Genomic DNA, 23,780 nt, shown 5'->3' with positions numbered 1-23,780 from the left:
TTCACTGCTTCAACATTAAAGAGAAGGCTGCTACCCCCTACAGCCTACTCTCACTTTAAAATTTTTTCCTCATTGAATATAGAGACCCTTCCTGTCCTCGCCTTCTCCTTCTTTCCTTTCCTTCTCTTTCTACATCCCTTCTACCTTTTTTATTCCCTTTAAAGAAAAAGGAGGGGGCGGTGGGGGGTTGAGGAGGGAGTGGGAGCAGGAAGAAATTTACCGCAATGGTTTCACAGTTGATTCTCCTCTGGTTCAGATTTTAATTGCCAGTGGGTGTCACTGGTTAGGAATCGGCCAACGAGGGAACTCCCCCTCCCCCATCTCCCTCTCCAATTAGCAGAGGCATTCACTACCAGAATCACTTAGCCCTGTGCCTGTGCCAGCCCTTGCCAGATGCATCAGTCTAACCGGCTGCAAGTAACGCTTCGGCTACGGCGTGGAGGGAAATGTTTCATTCGGAATGATCTGATTCAGAAATAGAGCTGCCCCTACTTCTTTCCCCTGCCCTGCCTTATCCTGCCTTGCAAGGCAAGGCAAGGCAAGGCAGCCTTTACATCTCTCTCCTTCCAGCCCTTAAGAAGCTGAAGGCAGGTGTAATTAAAGGAGCAAAGTCCCGCGCAGACCTTCGGACTTCAGGTCACGGCTTCTGGAAATCAGTCCAGAGGCTCATTTCAGCACCTTGGAGAACTCCTGAATGTGGACGCTCTAGATGGCGCCTTAGCGGGCTGGGAGATGACAGAGAACCCTTTCTACAGCTTGCCCTGAGGAGGGACCCACCCGATTCCAGCTCTATATGGTCGAGCAGACGGAATTGAAGCACTTTGGACAGATCTTCTCATTCTATCTGGACTGAAGTTGTGGCTTTAGATTCTGAGCTGACTGCCTAGCTCATACAAGGGAGGCATGGAGGACGACGAAGAGAGAGATATAGACACATGCATTTTCTCCTTTCCGTCGGTCCAGGGTGACCTTTATCAATAGGAGCAGATCAGCTTCAATCTCCAGGATAGTTTCCTAGTAGGCGACTCTGTAAATCTGGGGAGAGCGACAACCGATAAACTCTCTACCCTCATGGCTCTGGGCGAAATTATTCATTCTGAAATGAATGTTGCTTATTTGTTTAAGTTTTATTCAAATGCATGTTTCTGGCTTTTTAAAGAGAAAATGCAACTGCCTCGAAATCAGAAACGGTAGAAAAATTTTAGACACCTATGATTAAGAACCTCCTGCCTGCTACAAGCTGAGACTTGGAGCCTATCTGAGGACTCTCAACTCCTGTCAGGGGAACTGCCTGCTGAGTGTAGAGCCCTTTAAACTGTTCGGGGTTTCATGCATCATTTTAAATGTGTACTTTGCCTAGAGTCTACTCCATTTTCCTCCTATTACCATTCCTGATAGAACCTTCTCTCCTCTCCTCTCTCTCGCCTCCACCTCCCCCATCTTTCTCCTGTGTTCTGTGGACATACGTAGCAAGACAGAGCTAGGGTTTGGAGCTCCCTGCAATTGCCTTGACTTTTGCTTTTTTAGGTTTTTGCTTTTTGTTTTTTTTTTTACTTCTCCCTGGATTACAAGATTGGATGGTGCACCGTTAAGTCCAGAAACCCTGATGAGCCGCAGTGTTAGGAAGAATCCTGGTGTGAGTGTGTTTGTACTGTTGTGTGTGTGGGGGTGCAAGAAAAAAACAACTTTGGATCCCCAAAGCCCCCCTTTCCTCCTCATGCAAGTTTCTTTGGAAGTCGTACGATGAGGAGTTCTTTTGCATATAGCTGAGGGCAAAGCCCAAACAGTACCTGGGGGAGGGGGGCAACGCTGCAACGGGAAGGGAAAATAATATTTGCCCCCAATATTCTCTACAATCAACGATGGCAAATGAACCGGTGATTTTGAATGTCTATGATATGGTGAGTATGAAACGGTAGGAGGTTGGGTGCAATGACAACATATATGCCCCTTGTGATTGGACACAGCCGGGCTAATAAGAGGAGCCCAGCGCAGAGTCCGGGAGAGACCGGCTGTCTGTCCGGACTGACAGACACATAGACCGATTGACACGGTGCTTGGCTCCTGCTGCTCCCATCGCATCTCTCAGGAATGGAAGGTAAAGCGCTCTGGTTTGAGTAGTTGGTGCGCTATTGGGGAGGGGGAGATATGATTACCTTCCTTTGCAGCTCAGGCTTCCCAGGAGATGCCCTTGAATTTCAAGGCGAGGAGAGCCCAGGAGTCAGAGAATTCAAGTTCCTGTAAGGAAGAGCAATTATTTAGGAATCTTAAAAGGAGAGTTCCAGTGTGGTGTGGACTTTGGCTTTGGAATGTAGAATCAAGATCTTGAGAGTGTTCAGTTAACAGTGGCTGTGGCATGTCATGAGTTCTGCATCTGGATGCAAAATTCACAACTTAGAGATATTTTCCCCAATCCTTCTCTAAATCTCCAACAATGCACCCCTCTTGATTCATTTTCCTTTGACATTCAAGTATGCAAATTTAAAGGGTTGAGGACACTGCACTTTTACTTCAGCACCTTCTCCCTAAGAAAGATAGGCAGATTGCCCAGTTCATATTGCACATGTGATCCCTTAAACAAATCCACTCCACAGTAGATTAAGGGTAAGAGGAAGTATGATTCTGAACCAGAAAAGGTAGTTTTGGGACCAACTGTTAGCCCTTTGCTTTCTTATACTCTGTGTAGAGGGCTTCCCTTATTCATCCTGACATTTATATTAGGAGGAGGTAAAAGGCTCCATAATAAAGTCTTCAATTTTTTTCAGGACATCTTTAGGATATTCACAAGGGGCACCCATTTTGAGATAATCTCACATTGAGAAAAATATAATGCTAATAGACAAAGGTGATGCCGTAATACCAAACTCAGGATCGGGAGGTAAAATTGGATAAAGATGCCAGTCAAAAAATAAGCTTGTCTAAAGGGCATGCAAAAATCACACACTGAATAAATGATAGGTGTGTTATAATGAATATAATGTACATAGGGCTTATGTTTTGGCATCTACCCACAGCATGGAACCCTTGTGTTTCTCTATGGGTGATATTGGTGTTTCTTTTTGGGGAGGGAAGGAAAACTGGGGGTGTATCTTAAAATAGTGGATGTGGAAAAAGCTGCCACAGTGATGGGAGCTCTAACACCCACTCCTGCTTTGATAATTACTTTTAAAATTTACCTTGCCTGTAAATGGTTTCAAATAATTGTCATCATGTAAATCTATTTTCACAATTTTATCAGCTCCATGTGCATTTCTTGTACAAAGAGATTTAAGTTCTTATATTCATTGAACTGTAGGACCAGAGTCAATATTAGCTTTCTTTTCTCCATAAAGGCCCCTCTTTTTCAGTGGGGTGGTCATCACAGTCACAAAATCCCCAACCTTATCCACTTTGACTTGAGTGAGCTGGATCTGTTGCTTAAGACCTAGTTTCTCCATTTACTCAACAAGGAAAGTAATGTTAACTATTGGATGATTTGGGGAAGCTGTTGTCCTTGTTGCCAAGAAGGGTAGAGTATTTTGGAGAGTCTGAATTGAAAATAAGAGCATTGGAGTAGATGACCTCTGAGGTTCTTTACAACTTTCAATCTATGATCACAAGTGTTCTTTTCTTCAGGCTATGTTTCTGAAATTTCTTTAACTAGTTCTCATGTGCTATGGCCTTCTTTCCCCTCAATATTGTGATCTCCAATTTCTGGATGCTCAACTAATAAATACCTTTCCTTAAACATGATAGCCAGAGAATGACACAGATGATGGTCAGTGCAAGGCAGAATATAGTAGAAATTTCCCTAATTTTGAACATATCCCTCTTAATGCAATTTAGGATTGAATTATCTTTTAAAATTTAAAATTTAATTTAATTTAAATTTAAAAAATTAATTTTCACCTATCACTGTTGAAATTGAGCTTGAAGTCCTTTAATTCCTCCTCCCCCCAAAACTCAACTTAAAAAAACATACATTGTTGTTATGATGCTTTCCTTATCTTGTATTTGTGTAGTAAATTTTTTCAACAAAATCTCTGTATTTACCACTATTGTCTTATTAGATTCAGTGCATAGTTTTCAATGATCTTTTTGGATACTGAATGTCATCCATTAAGGTAGTCATGCCTTCGATTTTGTGTCATCAACAATTTTATAAGTATGTTATCTCCACTGATATAGATATTAAGGAATACAAGGCAAAGGGCAAATCTCTGGGGCACTCCATTTTAAGTTGATAAGAATCCATTAATTACTACTTTTTGGGTCTAGTCTTTTGCCATTTGCTAACTGCACCTCATTTAATCCATAATGCTTCATCTTGTACATAAGAATAGTCTAAAAGGCTTTGCCACATATTTTGCTGAGATTCAGGTAAATTTTATCTATAGTTACCAGTCTAATTAATGTCAAAAAAGGAGCCCTTTACCTTTCTTGCTTTTCCAGTCTTCTTACACTTTCTTCTTCTCCACAATCTTTACTAAGATCTAGTAACACTGACCTCTCTGTTTATTGAGATACACTATCCCATCTACTGATATTATGTCTTGTTATTGGCTGTCCTGTATAGTGGGAATGAATGTATTCTCTTCGAAACTTCACCTTCCTTTAAGACAGTTAATATTTTACCTTCTGAAGGAAGCTATTTCTGATCAAACCTGCAACTAATGTTTTATTACATCATCTTCTAAGTACTCTATATACATATGTTTTATATGTATAAAATTGTTCACGTTAACTCTTACTTTAGCCAAGGGCTCCTTAATGATACAGATTTTTCTTTTCCTTCCTTCCTTCTTTTCTTCCTTCCTTTCTTCCTTCCATCCTTCCTTTTTCTTTCTTTCTTTCTACTTGTACTTAATGCTTAATAGAGGATTATTGACTGACTGGAGCCATATTGGTTCTTAGGGATACTTCCCCCCCCAATATTCATAAAGCATTTCTTAGATAATATGTCCTAAGTTTTTTTTTGGTAAAGAATTGAAATCAGGTTCATCTTCTTATAATTCAGAGATTATATTCCATTTCATATTTTAAAAACTTGGACAACCTTAGCCCATTTCCAATCTTGCAGGATCTTTCCTGTTCTTCACAATTTTTTTAAAAGATCACGAAGAGAGAAAACAATCACATCTACTAGATTTTCAAGTATCTTGAAATAGAGTTCATCTAGGCTTGGTGGCTCAAACTTATTGAGTGAAGTTAGTTTGTCTTTTACTATCTTTTTATTTCTGATTTTTAGTTTTTGATTTTTCTGACTGAATCTGAGTGATTTCTTTTAGTGATTTCACTAACTCCGGAGGATTTAATTATCATATTTGTATATAATATTGTCAAATTTACATATTCAGTTTTCATTTCCTTTTTGAACTCTAATACAATAGCCTAATGGATCACCACATGGACATTTCAATGACATCTCAAACTCAACCTCTTCAAAACTAAACTCATTACCTTTTCCCCTAAACTCACCTTTTAAACTTCTTTACCTCTGTACCGCTGTGCACCATTATTCTTTCAGGCACATTGGTTCTCAACCTACAAAGGAATCTTCTATTGTTCAATCTTATTCACTTTCCATATCCAGTCAATTGTTAATTCCATCTCCTCATCAACTTTTGAATCCTCTTCTCACTATTGATACCATAATCTGTGGCCCAACCCTATCTCTTGGGGACAGCTAGATAGTACAGTGGATCTCTAGAACACTGGCTGTGGAGTCAGAAAGACTTGAGTTCAATCTGGCCTCAGACACTTAACACTTCCTAGCTTTGTGATAATGGGCAAGTCACTTAAACTCAATTACCTTGGGGTAAAAAAATCCCATCCCTTGACTGGACTATTGAAAATCTTTCACAATTGATCATCCCCACAATGTTGTTCTTACTATGTAAAAGTTCTCTTGTTTCTGCTCACTTCACTTTGTATCAGATCATGTAAGTCTTCCCAGTTTTTCCTGAAAGCAACCTGTTCTTCCCTTTGTATAGCACAGTAGTATTCCATTATAATCATACACCACAACTTACTCAGCTATTCCCCAGTTGATGGGCATCCCCTCAATTTCTAATTTTTTGTGATCAAAAAATAAAAAGAGCTGCTATCAATGCCATTGTACAATTAGATTCTTTATACTTTTCTTTGATTTCTTTGGGGATACAGATGTAGTAATAGTATTGCTGGGTCAAAGGGTATGTACAAATTTATATATTTGGTATACTTCCAAATTCTTCTTCAAAATGTTTGGACCAGTTCATAGCTCTGTTAAGAGTGCATTGGTGTCCCATTTTCTTTCCCACTTCCCCTCCAGCATTTATAATTTTCCTATTCTGTCTCAATGTTAACCAATATGATGGGGTATGGTAATTTCTCAGTGTTGTTTTAATTTGTTTTTCTCTAATCAGTAGTGATTTGGAGCATTTTTCCATGTGATTATTGATAGCTTTGATTTCTTCTTTGAAAAACTACTTGTTTATATCCTTTGACCATTTATTAATTGGAGAATGGTTCTTATTTTTATCATTCTGATTCAGTTCCCTGAGTAGTTGAAAAGTGAGGTCTTTTTTCAGAGAGACATTGCAAATTCTCCCCTTTGCCCACTTTCCTGTTTTCTTTCTAATTCTGGTTGCATTAGTTATGTTTGTACAAAATTTCTTAATTTGATATAATCAAAAAATATTTTTCTTCCCATAATTCCCTATCTTTCTTTTTTGGTCATAAACTCTTCCATTATCCATAGATCTGATGGGTAAATTTTTTCATACCCTCCCCCTTAACTTATTTATGATTTCACCCTTTATGTCTAAATCATTTATCCATTTTGGACTTTATCTTGGTATAGAGTATGAAATGTTGATCTACCTCTAGTTTCTGCCAAATTGATTTCTAATTTTTTCAACAATTTTTGTCAAATGGTAAGTTGTTACCTCTAATACTTGGATCTTTGGATTTATCAAGCACTAGATTACTGTTGTCAGTTACTATTGAGTATTGTATGCCTAATCTATTCCATTGATCAATCACTCTCTTAATCAGTACAAGATTGATTACTACTTTGTATTATAGTTTAAAATCTGGTACTGATAGGCCTTCTTCCCCTCTCTCCTCCCCACCCCCCACATTGATTCTCTTGTTTTTTCTCAACCTTTTGTTCTCCAAATGAATTTTTCTAATTTTCTATTTTTTTTACTATTTTTCTAGTTCTATTAAATAATTCTTTGATAATTTGATTGTCATATTACTAAATAAATCAGCTAATTTAGGTAGAATTGTCATCTTTATTATATTGGTTCAGCCTACCCATGAGCAATTAATATTTCTCCAGTTGTTTAGATCTGTTTTTGTGTTAAATTTTTGTGTTTTGTAATTATGTTCATATACTGCCTTGATTTAAATCAGCAGGTAGACTCTCAGGTATCTTAAATGGTCTGCAGTTATTTTAAATGGAAATTCTCTCTCTCTTGTTGCTGGGTTTTGTTGGTGGTATTTAGAAATGCTGATAATTTCTGTGAGTCAAATTAATTTTTCTTAAGTACAAGGTGACATGTTATTCCTCAGCTCAAGAAACTTCAGAGGCTCCTCATTGCCATTAAAATAAAATGCAAACTTTTCTGTTTGACATTTTAAGATCTTCACAATCTCACTCTAGATTATTTTCCCAAGCTGATTGCATGTTGTCCTCCCTCATATATTATGTGCTGTTCTATTTGCTGTTATCTGTTCACAAGATGCTATCTCCTGCTTCTGTATCTTTTTATAGGCTGTTCCCCTTAAGTTTTAGGTGAAAGAGATTTATCTGCAGTATGACCTTATGAGTTTTAAAAGGCTAAGTGTTAATTGTCTTAGGTCCTGGATTCCAAGAGTGAATTCCATGCAATGCTTTTTAGCCAGTCTGGCAGTTAGGAGTGAATAATGATATTTGGAACTTAGTCTAGTAACTTAGATTGGAACTCATTTTAGAGTGATGCTACCTTTGGATGTGAACTTGATTGAACAATACCATGTAGAAAGTGTACTAGATTTGAGCCCATTCTCCCTGTAGATCAAGGTGGTTTAGGAGAACCCCTGAAGTGTTAGGAGAAATGTTTGTACTTGTGTTCTTGCTATAGCTTCAAAATGAATATCCTTTTGTAAAACTAATCTCTCTTAATCTTGGTTAAATGGAATTGGAACAACTAGTGACTGGTAGGTACAGTGAAGTAGACCACATTAGAATGAGAACTGAAGTTGATGGTATTAGAGAAAAAAACCTCAATGTTACCCCAGAACTCTGATGGAGAAAGATAGTATTATCTGGGATAATGAGCCAAGAAATATTTATTATTTGTTGGCCTCCGAGGGAAAGGGCCTAAGGTCTCTTTCCTTAGGTCATTGTTCCTTTTCTTTTTTCCTTGTAAATAGCATTTTATGTTTTCCTATTGCATATAAAGATAATTTTAAACTTTTTTTTGAATGGAAGAAAGATTTATTTTATTCTTGTAAGAATGGGTGTCTACATGTTTAACATATATTGAACCACCTGCCATCTAGGGGAGAGGGTGGGGGAGGGATTGAGGGGAAGAGAGGGAGAAAATTCCTGAAATACAAGGTTCTTCAAAGGTACATACCAAAAACCATTCATGCATTAACATTTGAAAATAAAATTTTATTTGAAAATAAAATCTAAATTTTCTCCCTTCCTCTGTATCCACCCTCTTCCTAAGATGGAAAATAATTTGATGTAGGTTTTATATGTGTAATTATGTAAAACATATTTCCATATTATCATAGTTATGAAAGAAGAAATAGAGCAAAAGGAAAAAAGCTATGAAAAAAATAAAGTGAAATGAGTATCCATCTGCATTCAAACTCTACCAGTTATTTGAATTTTATTTTCCATCATGAATCTTTTGGAATGGCTTCAGTCATTGGATTGCTGACAAAAGCTAAGCTAATCATGGTTGATCATTGTATTCTGTTGCTGTTACTTGTATACTGCTCTCCTGATTCTACTCACTTCACATTGCATCAGTTCATGTAAGTCTTTCTAGGTTTTTCTGAAATTCACCTGATTTCATTTCTTGTACCACAAAAATATTGTGTTACATCAATATACAACAGCTTGTTTAACCATTCCCCACTTGATGGGCATCCTCTCAATTTTCAATTCTTTGCCTTCACAAATAGAACTGCTATTAATATTTTTGTACACACAGATCCGTTTCCCTTTTTCCTTTATGATTCACTTTCTGAAATTGAAGTTTTAATTTTTTTTCTTATGTGGTAAGAGCAATATCTTGAGGTTTTGCCTCATGAAAGTACATTTTCCTTGAAAAATATTGAAATTGTTTTAAGGCCTTAATTAGCTCAGAGGAACTTTAGGACATTCTTATAGCTTCCTGGTGTAGGAACAAAAAAATCTGCAAACAGAGTCACTGCTAAACCTTTTTCAGGCTTTTTTTCCCTTCTGAGTCAATTGGAATCAAATGACTTTCCAGGGTCACAGAGCTAAGAAGTGTTAAGTGTCTGAGGCCAGATTTGAACTCAATGTTCTCCTGACTTCAGGGTTGGGCTCTACCCACTGCACCACCTAGCTACCTCCCCTCTTCCAGGCTTTTGACTGTGGATCATGACAGTAACACAGAAGTAGGTATCCAGCTGAACCAATAATATATCCTTGCTGATTCTCTCTCCCCACCCCACCACAGCTAAATAAACCTCTTTTTCTTAACTAAGATTTCCTTTGTCTCATTTCATTGTAATATCAAACTAGAACTACTTATCTGAAGAGACCTGACCTATCACTGTTGTGCCACAGTTCCCTTTTATTGTCCTGCCTCAGTTTCCCTCATTGTTCTGTCTCAATCCCCTTAGTTGCAGTGGTGAAGGAGTAACATGGAGAAAAGCAAGTTCCTGTAGCTTCTGTCCTGATTCTTCTAATCTCATGTTCCCCATTGACTCATGTTGGTAGGAGTAGTATATCTGTTAGCAACCAGAGAGAGAAGTGAATGTACTCTGCATTGTTAAGAACTATGCTCGGAAGATGATAAATGTTGAAAACCACTGGTGGTTGAATAATTGTATAATAATTTGTATTTGGTACTCAAAAGCCTTAAAAGAATTGCAAACAATTTAACCAAATCAAAAAGGAGTAGAGTGTGTCAAGATATTGTATGAAATGAATCACAGAAAGTGTATTGGAATTGCTTAAGGTTTCATCTATTTCTTTGATGCCTGGATAGAAGACCAATTTAGGACAAATCATTTTACTGTTAGGCCAGCAAAAATTTTTTAGCCAAGGCACTGATTGGTAATTGTTGGGTGTGTGTGTGTTGGAAGAACAATTCTATTTCTCCTCTCCTCCCACCTCTTTTGACATTAGGAGGAACTTAGAAACTTCAAAACATTGCAAAATTATGGGATTTCCTATAAAGATTCTAGTAATATCTCCAGATTATCTGGAGTTGGTGGTAGCATCTATATTGGGATTCAAGAACAAACTAGACATACCAAAGAAAGGCAGCTTGAGGATTCTACAAGGGTCTCAGCCCAAAGTTATATCATGCTTAAGGGGAACTTAATGAGACCATCACAAAGAGGAGAAAGAGGTCTTTAGCACTAGAATCTGTAAGCACATTCTTTTGCTGAATGATGTGTCTAAGCTCATTCTAATTACCCCTGCACATTGTATGTACATATGGGAGAATGTGCTCCCAATTTGTGGAGAGTCTGGCAGGCTAGTTAATATCAATAAGTAAACACATTGGTGGGGGCTCATAAGATGTAATACCGACTATTAAGTTTTGTCTTAAAAATGTGAATTTGTCCTAACTCAGATTTTGTATTAGGGAAAAAATTAAACATAGTATGGATTTCAAGTATATTTGTGCTTGATTTCGTCCAAAACATTAGGAATGTAGAACGCTGCACTACTTCATAATAACTCATAAGCTACAACTCTTCTACAAGCAAACTTTAGAACTTTTTCAAGTTAAAGCTATATTTATTATTTATCTTCTGGTGTATTTAGAAATTTGGGTGGAAGAGAGCTGGCTCTCCACTTTTCTTTGCCCCTGTAGCCAAGCCTCCAAGTCCTGCTTCTTTCACTCACAGCTTTCAACTCTGTTAACTTAGTCCCCTAAAAATAATGTGTAAGCTGAACAGCCATGTTTGCTTCCAGTATTTATTGTAGTATTTATATATATTTTATTTGTGCACTTCAGCATACATATAACTCCTTCAGCAGCCTACTCTCCAGATTCTTTACTATACTTCTTTCCCATGATGTATTCTCTTTTATTATTATAATAGCTTTTTATTTTTCAAGATATCTGCAAAGATAGTTTTCAATATTCATTCCTGAAAACCTTGTGTTTTGAATTTTTCTCCCTCTCTCCCCACCTCTCCTTGATAGCAAGAATTCAATATAGGTTAAATACATGCAATTTTTCTAAGCATATTTTCACATTTATCATGCTGCACAAGAAAAACATGATATACTCTTTTAGGACACCAAAGCAGAGCTACACACAGAAATGTTTATGTCTTTGATCTTGCCATCACCCACAAGAGCTTCATGCCTATGTTTATGAACCCTGAAATTCTTCTATTGATCATAATATGTTATTTTGCTTCTACCTCTATCTTGCTATTCCAAACCATGTTCTTCATTCTCATTATGAAATCTGATCTTTTGATCCTTTGCTTCTTTCCTAGGCCATCACTGCTACAATGGCTACATTCTCTTTCCTCCTATAGATATAGTTCACAAGAACTCTTATGATCTTTGTTTACCAAATGAAGAATTCAAGTTTAGAGAAGTAATATTCCTAGGGTTGAGGTCCATGGAATAATTGGATTAGAATCCTTAAACTTCTGGATTTATCAAAGATGTTAAACAGGTGACTCCCTGGCTGCATTGTAACACTACCAGTATAGGCTAAAGTAAGATTAAAATGTAATTAGGAACTATTTAATCAAAATTTAAAAAATGCAAGAGAATATAGTAATGTTAATATATGGTTTTTTAAATCAATAAGTAGTCAGCAGAAATCCTCATGTGCAACTTAGTAGTTGTACTTTCTGTTTGAAGACACTGGGATTCTGAAAAAAGTATAAAGTTAAATAATTAGGATGCTGGGGGTACTGAAATTAGACTTCAAAGTAGTACATGCATTTTTCATTTCTCCAGGTACCTTCAACTATTCTTTTACTGACTTGGTTTTAGGAGTGAGTGTTATAATTTTTTCTTTAGCTATATACTAATTGCTCTATTATTCTGATCCTTTTTTCTTTTTACATAAAGCATCTGTAGCCCATCCCAATTTGTGTATTTCCTATTGTACATTTTCATCTTGGTTAGACAGAACTACTGGAGAAAAAAGGCTTTACTTGCTAGCATGTGTGACAAGGTAATAATTTGAAATTAGTCTGGAAAGACAAGTTAAAGTCAGATTGTGAAGGGATTTAAATGGCAGAAGAGTTTGTATTTGTTCTTAAAGAACAAATTAAGGGAGCCATTGAAGCTTCTTGAGTAGGGGAGTGAACTGGTAAGATGTGGGGTTAAAAAATATCAATATGATGGTTATGTGGAGAAAGTGTTGTAGACTGAAGAGATTGGAAGCAGGGAGACCAATTAAGAAGCTATTGTAGTATAGTCCAAATGAGCCATTTGAACAAGGGTAATGGCCATATAGGTGGGGAGAAGTGGCAAATGTAAAAGCTGTTTTAGAGGAAAAATCAACAGGATCAGAGAACTGACTGGATATAGGAGATTAGTGAAATCAATAAGTTGAGACTGAATTTGAATGACTAGAAAAATTATGATGCTTTTGACAGATGTGGGTAAGTCCAAAAGAGAGATGAATGTAGGGGTAAAGAAAATGAGTTCCATTTTGGACATATTGGATCCTAAATACCTATTAGACAACATGTATTTATAAATATCTAACAAACTTATAATGTCGTCCTGGCACTCAGAAGATCATCTAAGGCTATTTATATTTAGATTCTGGAGTCATATTGATAAAGAAAATATTTAAATTCATGAGATCACTGAAAAAAAGGGTGTAGATAAGGAAGTAGGCCCAGGACAGAGTTTTTGGAGAACACTCAAGGTCAAGGATGGGACATGGATGAGCCCATTTCTTCTTTTTAAAAGAAATATATTTCTTGGGGCAGCTAGATGGTGCAGTGGATAGAACACCAGCCCTGAAGTCAGGAGTTCAAATCTGAGCTCAGACACTTAACACTTCCTAGCTGTGTGACTCTAGGCAAGTCACTTAACCCCAATTGCCTTAGGGGAAAAATGTATATTTTACTTTATTAAATATTACCCAATTACATGTAAAGGTTTTTAAACATTCATTTAAAAAATTTTTGAGTTTTAAATTCTCTCCCTTTCTCCTATCTTACCTTCTTTAAAAAAGCAAACAATTTGATGTCAAATATATAAATGAAGTTATATAAAACATAATCCATATTAGCCATGTTGCAAAAGAAAACACAGACCACAATCCTGAGAAAAATGAAGAAGGTAAAAAGTATGCTTCAATCTGCATTCAGAGAATTCATCAGTTCTCTCTCTCTGGAGGTGGATAACATTTTGCATTGTGGATCTTTTGAAAATACCTTGGATCAGTTTTGATTAGAGTAGTCAAGTCTTTCATAGGTAATCATCCTCACAACATTGCTGTTATTGTGGACAATGATCCCCTGGTCCTGTTTACTTTACTTTGTATCACTTCATATGAATCTTCCCAAATTTTTCTGAAAGCATCCTATCATCATTTCTGAGAACACAATGATATTCTATAATAATTATATACTACAACTTTGTAAGCCATTCCCCAATTGATGAACATCCTTTTGATTTCTGATTTTTTGCCCTTGTAAAAAGACCTGCTACAATTTGGAACTATGCTCAAAAAGCTATCAAACTGTGCATACCCTTTGACCCAGCAGTGTTACTACCGGGCTTATTTCCCAAAGAGATTTTAAAAAAGGGAAAGTGACCTGTATGTGCAAGAATGTTTGTGGCAGCCCTCTTTGTAGTGGCTAGAAACTGGAAACTGAGTAGATGCCCCTCAATGGAGAATGGCTGAATAAATTGTGGTATGTGAATATTATAGAATATTATTGTTCTGTAAGAAATGACCAACAAGATTTCAGAAAGGCCTGGAGAGACTTACCTGAACTCATGCTGAGTGAAATGAGCAGGACCAGGAGATCATTATATTCTTCAACAACAATACTAGATGATGATCAATTCTGATGGACATGGCCATCCTCAGCAATGAGATGAACCAGATCAGTTCCAATGGAGCAGGAATGAACTGAACCAGCTACACCCAGTGAAAGAACTCTGGGAGATGACTATGAACATGGAATTCCCAATCCCTCTATTTTTGTCTGCCTGCATTTTTTATTTCCTTCACAGGTTAATTGTACACTATTTCAAAGTCTGATTCTTTTTGTACAGCAAAATAACTGTTTGGACACATATACATATATTGTATTTAACTTATACTTTAACATATTTAACATGTATTGGTCAACCTGCCATCTGGGGAAGGGGTGGGTGGGGGAGGAGGGAAAAAGTTGGAACAAAAGGATTTGCAACTGTCAATGCTGAAAAATTACCTATACATATATCTTGTAAATAAAAAGCTATAATAAAAAAAGATCTGCTACATAAATTTTTGTTCTTCCCACTTTTCTCTGATTTCTTTGGGACACAGATTTAATATAGTATTGCTAGGTCAAAGGATATGTCGTTTTATACTTCTTTTGGGTATGCTTCTGAATTGTTCTGCTAAATTCTTAGACTAGTTCAGTGTCCCATTTTTTTTTTTCTGTACCCTCTCCAGCATTAGTGATTTTTCTTTTCTGCCATATTGGCCAATCTGGTGAGATGGAGGAAGTATTTCAGAGTTGTTTTAATTTGCTTTTTTAAAAAATCTAATCAGTAGTGGTTTAGAGCATTTTTTAATGTGACTATAGATAGTTTTGATTTCTTATTCTGAAAACTGCCTGATTAAATCTTTTGGTCATTTATCTACTGGGGAATGGCTCTTTTATAAATTTGACTCAGTTTTCTTTATATTTGAGAACTGAGGCCTTTATTAGAGAAACTTGTAAAATTTTCCCTCAGTTTCTGTTTTCCTTCTAACTTTGGTTTCTTGGTTTTGTTTGTGGACCTTATTTCTTCTTAATTCCACTACTTTCATGTGATTCAGTCTTTATTTTCAGATCTTTTTTGAGAATCTAACCCACTCAGGGCATCAGATAGCTAGGTGGTGCAATGGATAAAGTGATAAAGCATCAGCAACACTTAAGCTCAGATTTGACTTCAGATACTTACCAGTTATGATTAAGTCACTCTTCCAGTCTCAGTATTCTCAGCTGTAAAATGGGTATAATAATAATAATATCTCCCTCCCAGGGTTGTTACGAGGATCAAAAGGGATAATATTTATAAAGTACTTACTATAGTACCTGGCACATATTAGGAGCCTAATAATTGCTTGTTTCCTTTCTTTTTCGCCCTTTAAAAAAACTGTCAGGGTATGTTTTCAGCAGGAAACAGTATTGAAAAAACCTTTCTGCTTCTTCTCTCCATTTTGCTTGATAGGTTGCATCACAGAACCCAGCATAGAATAATAGGTGTCAACTAGAACCTCCCAAACCTGTTTAGAATACTTTATATGTTTAAGGATTTGCCAGAGATATACTCTTTCCTCAAAGCGAAGAAATGTTCTTAAGCCACTTTTTCATAGAAAATGATCTTAAGTTATTCTTCCATTGTGTTCATGGCAAGATCAAGGATTATTAAAGAGAGAAAGAAAAAGAAATACAATAGTAGAGAAATATAATTGAAATTCATTATGAGAGAAAAAGGAAAAGGAAAGAAAGAAGGAAAAGGGAAAAAAGGGCAGTAGAGAGTGCCTACATGGATCTTCTTCTGCCTCAAGTTTTGGAGTTGGCCCAAAAATGGAACTTTGATATAAGAACATTTTTCTGTTTTCAATGAACCTATTCTTTAAAAATAGAATTCTTTCTGGACATATAGAGGCACATAATTTGGGCAGGGAAGGACATTTTTTTCTTTTCTTTCTTTCTTTCTTTCTTTCTTTCTTAAATAACTTTTTATTGACAGAACCCATGCCAGGGTAATTTTTTACATTATCCTTTGTACTCACTTCTGTTCCAATTTTTCCCCTCTCTCCCTCCATCCCCTCCCCGAGATGGGAAGGACATTTTCAATATTGACATCATGAGGTCGTCTGTTTCAGAGATCTTTGCCATTGCAGGACCAGTGGACAGAAACCTACATCTAACTTTATTATTCTCCTGCCACAGTACCAGGACACAAATCAGGTTAATTAAACTAAGAGGAGAATTCACTCATTGAGGGCTAACCTACAGGTAGTACTCTTTCATAAATGAAACTTGAGACTGTTTAAATCTTATAAGCTTCTTCTTATTTACTCCTTTGGTTATTATCATTTCAATTGCATTTATTCTTTGTGACCCCATTTTAGAGATCTAGAGCATCTAGAGATGCTAGAATGATTTGCCATTTCCTTCTCTAGCTCTTTTTAGAGATGTGGAAACTGAGACAAACAGGATTAAGTGACTTGCCCCAAACTGCACAGTTAGTAAGTGTCTGAGGTCAGATTTGAACTCAAGAAGATGAATCTTTCTGACTCCAGGCCCACCACTCTATTCACTGTGCAATCGAGGTGCCCCTTATTCCTTAGAGAACTCATTTCCCTCCATAGGAGACAATACTCTGCTACTTTCCTGTACTTTTGTCTTAATTCACTCCAACTCTATTCTCTTAGGTTCTAACCTCCCCATCTATCACTTCCATTGGGACTCCTGAAACTCCCCCTTTCCATTGTTAACAAGTTTTCCTTCCTTTTCTTTCTTTTACATTTGTTCCACTTTCTCACAATAACCAAAATCTGACTTTTCCATGAGGATTCTACATCTCTATCTTCTTTTCTAATGCTGATCACTCCTCCCTTGGCTTATGAATTTTGGTATTCTTTGCCTTTCCCTGCCCATTCTAAAACACTTGCTTTGCCAGCAATCCCAGTAAAAACTATAGTAATAAATGATAAGTGAATCATAGTAATAAATAACTAATTAAATGATATTTAATAAATATGTTCAAATAAATTATTAAATAAACTTAATAAATACTTGTTGATTTAACTACCATTATGCAACAACCCTTCTTCATAGGAGCTTAAATCTACAGCTGTAAGGATCAGACTTCAGAGGTCATTTAGTCCAAGCTTCTTATTTTATAGATGAGGAAAGCTGAGCTTTCAATTGGAAAGACTTGCTCAAGGTTATCTTTGAAATTAATTCCATCTGATATTACTATTCTGTCCCAATCCTTATAGCTGCTACTCTCCTGAATACCCTCTCAGTTTTTTTCAAGATGTTGACACTTGGCTCACAGTCAATATTCACAATGAAGCCTCTTCTACCACACTATCTTGAATGTTTCAAGTTCTATGACTTTACTTCCACTCCATTTAAGAAATTCAGCAGGTTTTCTTTACCTTTTGTTGCTATTTCACTTTATTCCAGCTCCAAAATTTGAATTATCTTCCCTGGTTTCAGTATCTTATCTCTCTAATGCTTCTTGTCCTTTACTTACCCTATATCTAATTGCTTTTGTCATGACTATAACCTGTGGCCCAGAAGTGAAGTTCTTAATTTACAACAACTAGGTTAAATTTTGGGGACTTCTCAATAATCATACTCCTATTATTTCATGTTTCATCTAGTATTTTCTTTGGGAAATCAGAATTTGGCTTATGTCTAGATCTGTACAGAAGAGATTTTAAAAGTCCCTCAATTCCCATGTAAGGAATTAAATTAAATTTGAATTAAGTTTAGGATAGGCCATCTCTCATGCAATAACTATCACAACAAGCAAATCAAAGGATTGACCCCCTTGTACATGAACAATCAAAAAACTGTTCTTCATTCTTGAGTGAACTCTGTCTCTCCAAACTTTTCTCAATCACAGAATTACTATATTTGTATTTAATCCCTCTAAAATATTCCCAACAAGTATTCAACCTTCACTTGAAGACCTCTACTAAGGGGAAACTCATTACCTTCCAGGGAAACTCATTCCACTTTTGTGAAACTGTAATTGCTAAGAATTTTTTTCCATATATTAAAACTAAATCTGCCTCTCTGTAACTTCTAATCACAATTCCTAGGTTTTACCTCAGGGAAGAAGCAGGATAAATTTAATCTTTTTCCAGCATGAAAGTCCTTCAAATACTTAAAGATAAACATGATAATCCTCCTACACCTTCTTTTGTCAATACCAACACCCCCTTTTTTATGATTTCTTCAAATGATCTTTATATGGCATTATTTCCGGTCTCCTTACCATTCTAGTTGTGTCTCTTGATGCTTTCTTTTATCAGTCTTTCTTAAAATTTGACACCCAAATCTAGTTCATTTAGTGCAGCACACAGTGGAATGATTATATACTTGGATTAGGTACTATCCCACTCAATGGAAACTAAAGTCATACTAGTTTTGTTTTTTTTTGCCACATTGTATTATTGACTCACATTGAGCTAACAATCCACCTCAGGTACTTTTCTCTTGCTTTCAAAATATCTTATTGATTTTTCTATCATCAAATTTTATTTTAAAAATTTATTTAAATTACAATTTTGAGAAATTATTGTTTCTCAATATATGCCTTCTTCTCTTTCTTCCTCGTGAGCCTTCTCTTGCAAGGAAAAAAAAATAAGTAAAACCAAGTGATACATTTAGCTATGCAACATTTTGCATTCATATCCACTGCTGTCTCTTCAATGAAAATAGTACTTTTTGTACTTACACAACACCCCACCTCTTTATGCTAATTAGCTCATTAAAGCCTAGGAGAAATAAAATGTCTGCTAGGGTCCATGTGGTTCTTTCTTTTTGTACTTTAAAGAAATTTATTTTAGGTAAAATTCTATGAATTCAGTCAAGATTTTGGGGAGCCCCCTAGTTAGGAAAATTCCTAACATTTACTTTGCATAACTTTACATTTCTAGCTATTTTTAGTTAACCTCTGGTTTCTTTGTGGTTTGGGGAAAATTCGGTTTACTGGAATTATTTGTATAAAAATATTAAATTATATCATAGTTTTTAAGGACATATAGACAATAGGAAGAAAAATTAGAGGTAAGATAGAGCCTTTTTAAAATTTTTTCTCAGTCCAAGTTTTCTTCTCTGAGATAATGATTATCCTCTTTAACCTCAGTAACTTTTGCTCCTGATGGCTGTGACAAAGACTATACTTTGTTCACCCTCTAAAATTCATCTGGTTCTATCTAGTTTGTTAATTTATAGGTGACCCCTGGGGTTAGTTAAGTTTCCTATCTACAAGCAATTACTGTGCAACATGTCTACATTTTGAGGCACTTTTCCTCATGACCTAAAGGTTATGAGTGACTGGGCATCTTATCACTTAATTTTATCAGGATGGGGTTGAGTAAAATCAATCATCCCACCCTTACAGAGCAAGATAAGACATTATAATTCATCAACATTCAGTTTCATTTATTGTTCTTTTTGTTGATACCATTGGGATAAATTTGGTTCATACAATTTTATCTTGTTTCATTTAATTGAATTTTACTGTTTTTTTTTCATATAAATTGTTGACTAGCTATGTCTCCTTGTCTTATATCTGTGAATTTAATTTTTTTCCACTGTAGATTTAGGATTTTACATTTATCTTTTTCAAATTTCATCTTATTAAATATTGTCTATTGTCCTAACTGCTGAAATTTTTTGGAATATGACTGTTATTCAAAGCCACTTCTCTCAGTTTTGTATCATCTGCAAATCTGATGCTGTAGATCAATGTCTTCATCTAAATCATTGATACAAATGTTCAATAGTGTAAGGACAAGAATAGATCCATTAGAGACTGCCTTCCAAATTGATATTAACCTATATTAACTCTTTGGGTCAAGACATTTTATCAGTTTGTAATCAACATACCTCTATAAACCATTTTGCCCACATTTCTTTAACTTGCTGTAAGAATAGCATGAAAAACTCTCAAATATGTCAAAGGATATTATGGGTGACCCTTTCCTCCCATGGTTTCTCACACAATTATAAGGACAATAAAATTTAGTGAATGCCACCATGTAATCTTCTCCTTTTTCTTCCATCAAAGAAAATTTGAGTACCCAGACTCCTATATACAGCAATCAAAATCTCCTCAAATCCTTTGATGATCTTTTTTAGCCACATTTCACCCATAGAAAGAGGTTATTATGGTTTCTTCCAGTGTGGAGAGCTTGAGTCCCAGTTCTACCATTGATTCTGTGACCTTGATTTTAATCTTGTTAAGCCTCTATTTCCTTCTCTGCAAAGGGGGTGAGACTAAATGACCTCTAAGAGCTTTTCCTACACTGGATCTATGATCTAACATCAGGCAATAAAAATGGACAAATTAATGAGTTAGAATTTTCTGATCTTTCTTTTACTGTGAAGGATATTTATTAGTTTGAATAATACTTACAATTTTAATTATAGAAGATAAGATATAAAACTAACACTGAAATTTTAGCATCTTTTTAAAGATGTCATGTATATGAAAGCATTTTGAATGGTACAAAATAATATAAATGTAAGGCATACCGGTGAATTTTAAGTGGAATATCATTGACTAAATATTGACTATAAGATAGAAGACTTTTTTAAATCAATAAGTGGTTGGAATTAAAAATGGTTGTTCAAACAGGATCATTTTAATGTTTATATATGCTCATTGATTTTTTTTTATTTGTTTTTTATTGTTTATAGGTTGGTATGATTCAAGACTTATGCCTATATTCTGTGCCACGCATATACTTTAAGCTTTAATAGCTTAAAACTGCACTAAGACATTTAGTATACCCTCTATGTGTCTATACAAATAAATATATCTTACATATTTACATACTAGAAGGTACTAATAACAAACACTACATATATCTTAAACCTACAGCAGAAAAAATTGGTCATTATTTTGCTCCTGCAATTTCCAATATATATATATATATTTTGTATGCTAAAAGGTATGGATATTATGGATGGAGTCCACCTATCAACCAAAGGAAACTGTTGTCTAATAACAATTGCCTGGCAATACAGCAGCAGTAATACTGCTCACAATGCAGATTAATGTGTAAAGGGCCACCAGAACAGGGACATCCAGAAGGATACTCCATTAATGTTCATTAGATTATTGAAAATTTATTGAAGAACAACAATTTTATTCTAATTTTTAAAAGTAAAAGTCCATCTCTTTTGCCTTTTTAGCCAAAATCCCCTAAACTTGAATTCCTTCTCCATTTAGAATAGGGAAATTCTGGAAAATGAAGCTTTCTTTATTTTTGACTATGTTGTCTTTAGTCCATCTGTCCTCACCCACTCCTAATATGCTGGGGAACAGAGCATCTGGCATCAGGCTTTCAGAGATGCATAATTGACAGTATGACCTTATGTCCTATGCCAATATGGTACTAATGACCATATGACAAGACAGCATACCCTAAGGAATTCTCTTTATCAAAAATTTCTTTTTCCTTGACATTATTAAGAAAATAGTCTTTTTGTTTTTCTGATTCAGAAATCTCAGAATCTCCAAATTGGAATACATCTCGAAAGTATTTTAATCCAGCTGATATTTGAGCAGGGATTCTGCTCTATACCATCCCAAGCAAACAACGATCTAGTCTCTGATTAAAGGCTTTCAGTGATGGGGAACTCTCTTACTGTATAGTCCATTCTACTTTGGAAAAGCTCTAATAGTTTAAGAAGTTTATCTTGATATCCATTGCTCCTAGTTCCATTCTCTGGGACCCAGCAGAAAACAAAAGTCTAGTTTCTCTTCCCCATGGCAGCTCTTCAAATACTTGAAGACTGTTGATATATCTTTCCTAAACCTTCTATTTTTCAGCATAAAAATATCTATTTTTTTCAACTGAATGTCATATATCACAGTCTCTACTACTCTTCTCTGCTTCCTTTTCTAAATACTTGTAAATCATCCTCTAATTGTTCATTCTAGAAATTTGTTATGAATTAGAATAAAACTTATAGACTGATATTTAAAGGAATCTACCTTTTTTCTCTTTTTAAAAATTGAGACATTTGTCTATTTTTCAGGAGTTGGGACTTGAAGCTAGATCTTTTTGGCCACTAGTTGACATGTTACTGTTGCCTTGGTATTTACACATTCCTTTGAGTTGTGAAATTCAGTTCAATTCAACAGAGATTTTTATAATTGCTATCAAAGTAATATAGGCATTGGGAACACAAATATGAAAAATGACGCAAATATGTTTTGTATGATTTCACATGAATAGTTGGTATTTTTTGACTGCTCAGTGGGTCAAAATGAAAAAAAATGTTAAAGAGAAATAAATAATATAAAGAAGAAAAAAAGGAAGAAAAATGATGTAATCTTTGTTTTTAAAAAGCTTATAAAAGTGAATATGGCATATATGTGTAAGGGAGAATGAATTTATTATTTGTCCTTCTCCCCTCAAATCAGCTTATATATTCATAAGGATATAATTACAGATGGTGAGGTGTCCATGTGCTAACAAATTGCTAATACCCAGTGATCCCTTTGGGAAGTATGAACATCTCTCTTTGTCTGATTGATTCAGAAGGGAACAATATCACTAAATGACTGCCTCCCCTCCCACTCCCTATAATGGCTATGCCCTTGCAGGGGTTTAAATAACTAAATTCTAGATTCATTTTTCATTTAAGATTTAACATGACAGGGTCAAGACTTGAGTCCCCAGTTGGGAAGAAACAAACATCATTTCTTCAGGGGTGAATGAATTTTCTCTCTTTAACCTTCCCTCAATGATTGTAGGAGCAGATTTAGTCACCCAGAGGTAGATGCCCCATTCAGAACTTAGTTTGAAACAGTTTGAGGGCACCTTAAGAGAGATATTATCTTAAGAACATATTCTCCAAATAGATAGGTACAGTGAGGCATCTGAGTACACTTGAATCTGGAAGAAGCTTTTGAAGAAAAGAGCCTCTTAATAGAAGAAAAGAAAGATAGTTATACAGAAATTGAGAAGGGAACAACATGAGGATTTCTCAAAGAGAGAAAGGACATTGAAGCCCTGCTATAGCAGAGTGCAATTGTCTTGACTACATATGATCTTTATGCATGTATCTCACTGCCATTGAATTCTGAGTATATTATTCCAGTGGATACCAAGTGCATTTATGCTAGGGTGTCCAAAGTTTCTGAGTGGCATATGTTTTGGAGTTACTATTTTTGCTACATTACCTTTTCCCAAAAGCTAATTGTGATAATCTATAGGGTTAAGAATGAGTACTCACAAACTGGAGAGCTTTTCCATCTAGAACTTTCCCTTTTGGATGCCCTAGTTTGTAGAGATCCACTGAAGAAAAATGAGCATTTTGTTGTTGTTATTAGTAGACTTACCAATGTTACTGAATATCCTGATATGTCATGTGCATGTAATATGTCAATCTAGAATTGTAATAATTGGGGAGCTTCCTTCCTTCCTTCCTTCTTCCTTTCCTAGTAATTTGTGTTCCTGAATTTGTAGAATTCTTATGGTTGAGTCATTTTTCAGTGGTGTTTGACTCTTCATGATCCCATTTGGGCTTTTCCTGGTAAAGGTACTAGAGTGGTTTGGAATACTGGTGTATAGTTGTCTGCTTCTAGATCTTGCTGTCCAATCCCACTGATCTATTCTTGTATTTTATTAATTAGAACAAATAGGTAT

The 23,780-nt window shown here is 35.5% G+C and overlaps 1 protein-coding gene across 2 annotated transcripts in view; it reads left to right on the top strand.

Moving 5' to 3' along the window:
* The first annotated feature begins 310 nt into the window (after positions 1 to 310).
* The window catches only part of LOC127549547 (deubiquitinase DESI2-like), a 93,684-nt gene continuing 70,214 nt past the window's right edge, over positions 311 to 23,780 (top strand). The window contains exon 1 of one of the 2 annotated variants that reach the window (XM_051977693.1): positions 311 to 1,636. In XM_051977693.1, coding sequence (XP_051833653.1) covers positions 1,607 to 1,636 — 30 coding nt within the window. In that variant the 5' untranslated portion in view covers positions 311 to 1,606. Of the gene's footprint in view, positions 1,902 to 23,780 lie in introns of both variants that reach the window. The other variant, XM_051977692.1, reaches the window with a different exon arrangement.

Source organism: Antechinus flavipes, chromosome 2 (assembly GCF_016432865.1).
Source record: "Antechinus flavipes isolate AdamAnt ecotype Samford, QLD, Australia chromosome 2, AdamAnt_v2, whole genome shotgun sequence".
Classification (NCBI taxonomy): Eukaryota; Metazoa; Chordata; class Mammalia; order Dasyuromorphia; family Dasyuridae; genus Antechinus; species Antechinus flavipes.
The sequence above is the reverse complement of the archived record's forward strand: the minus strand, read 5'-3'. Positions and strand labels throughout refer to the sequence as shown.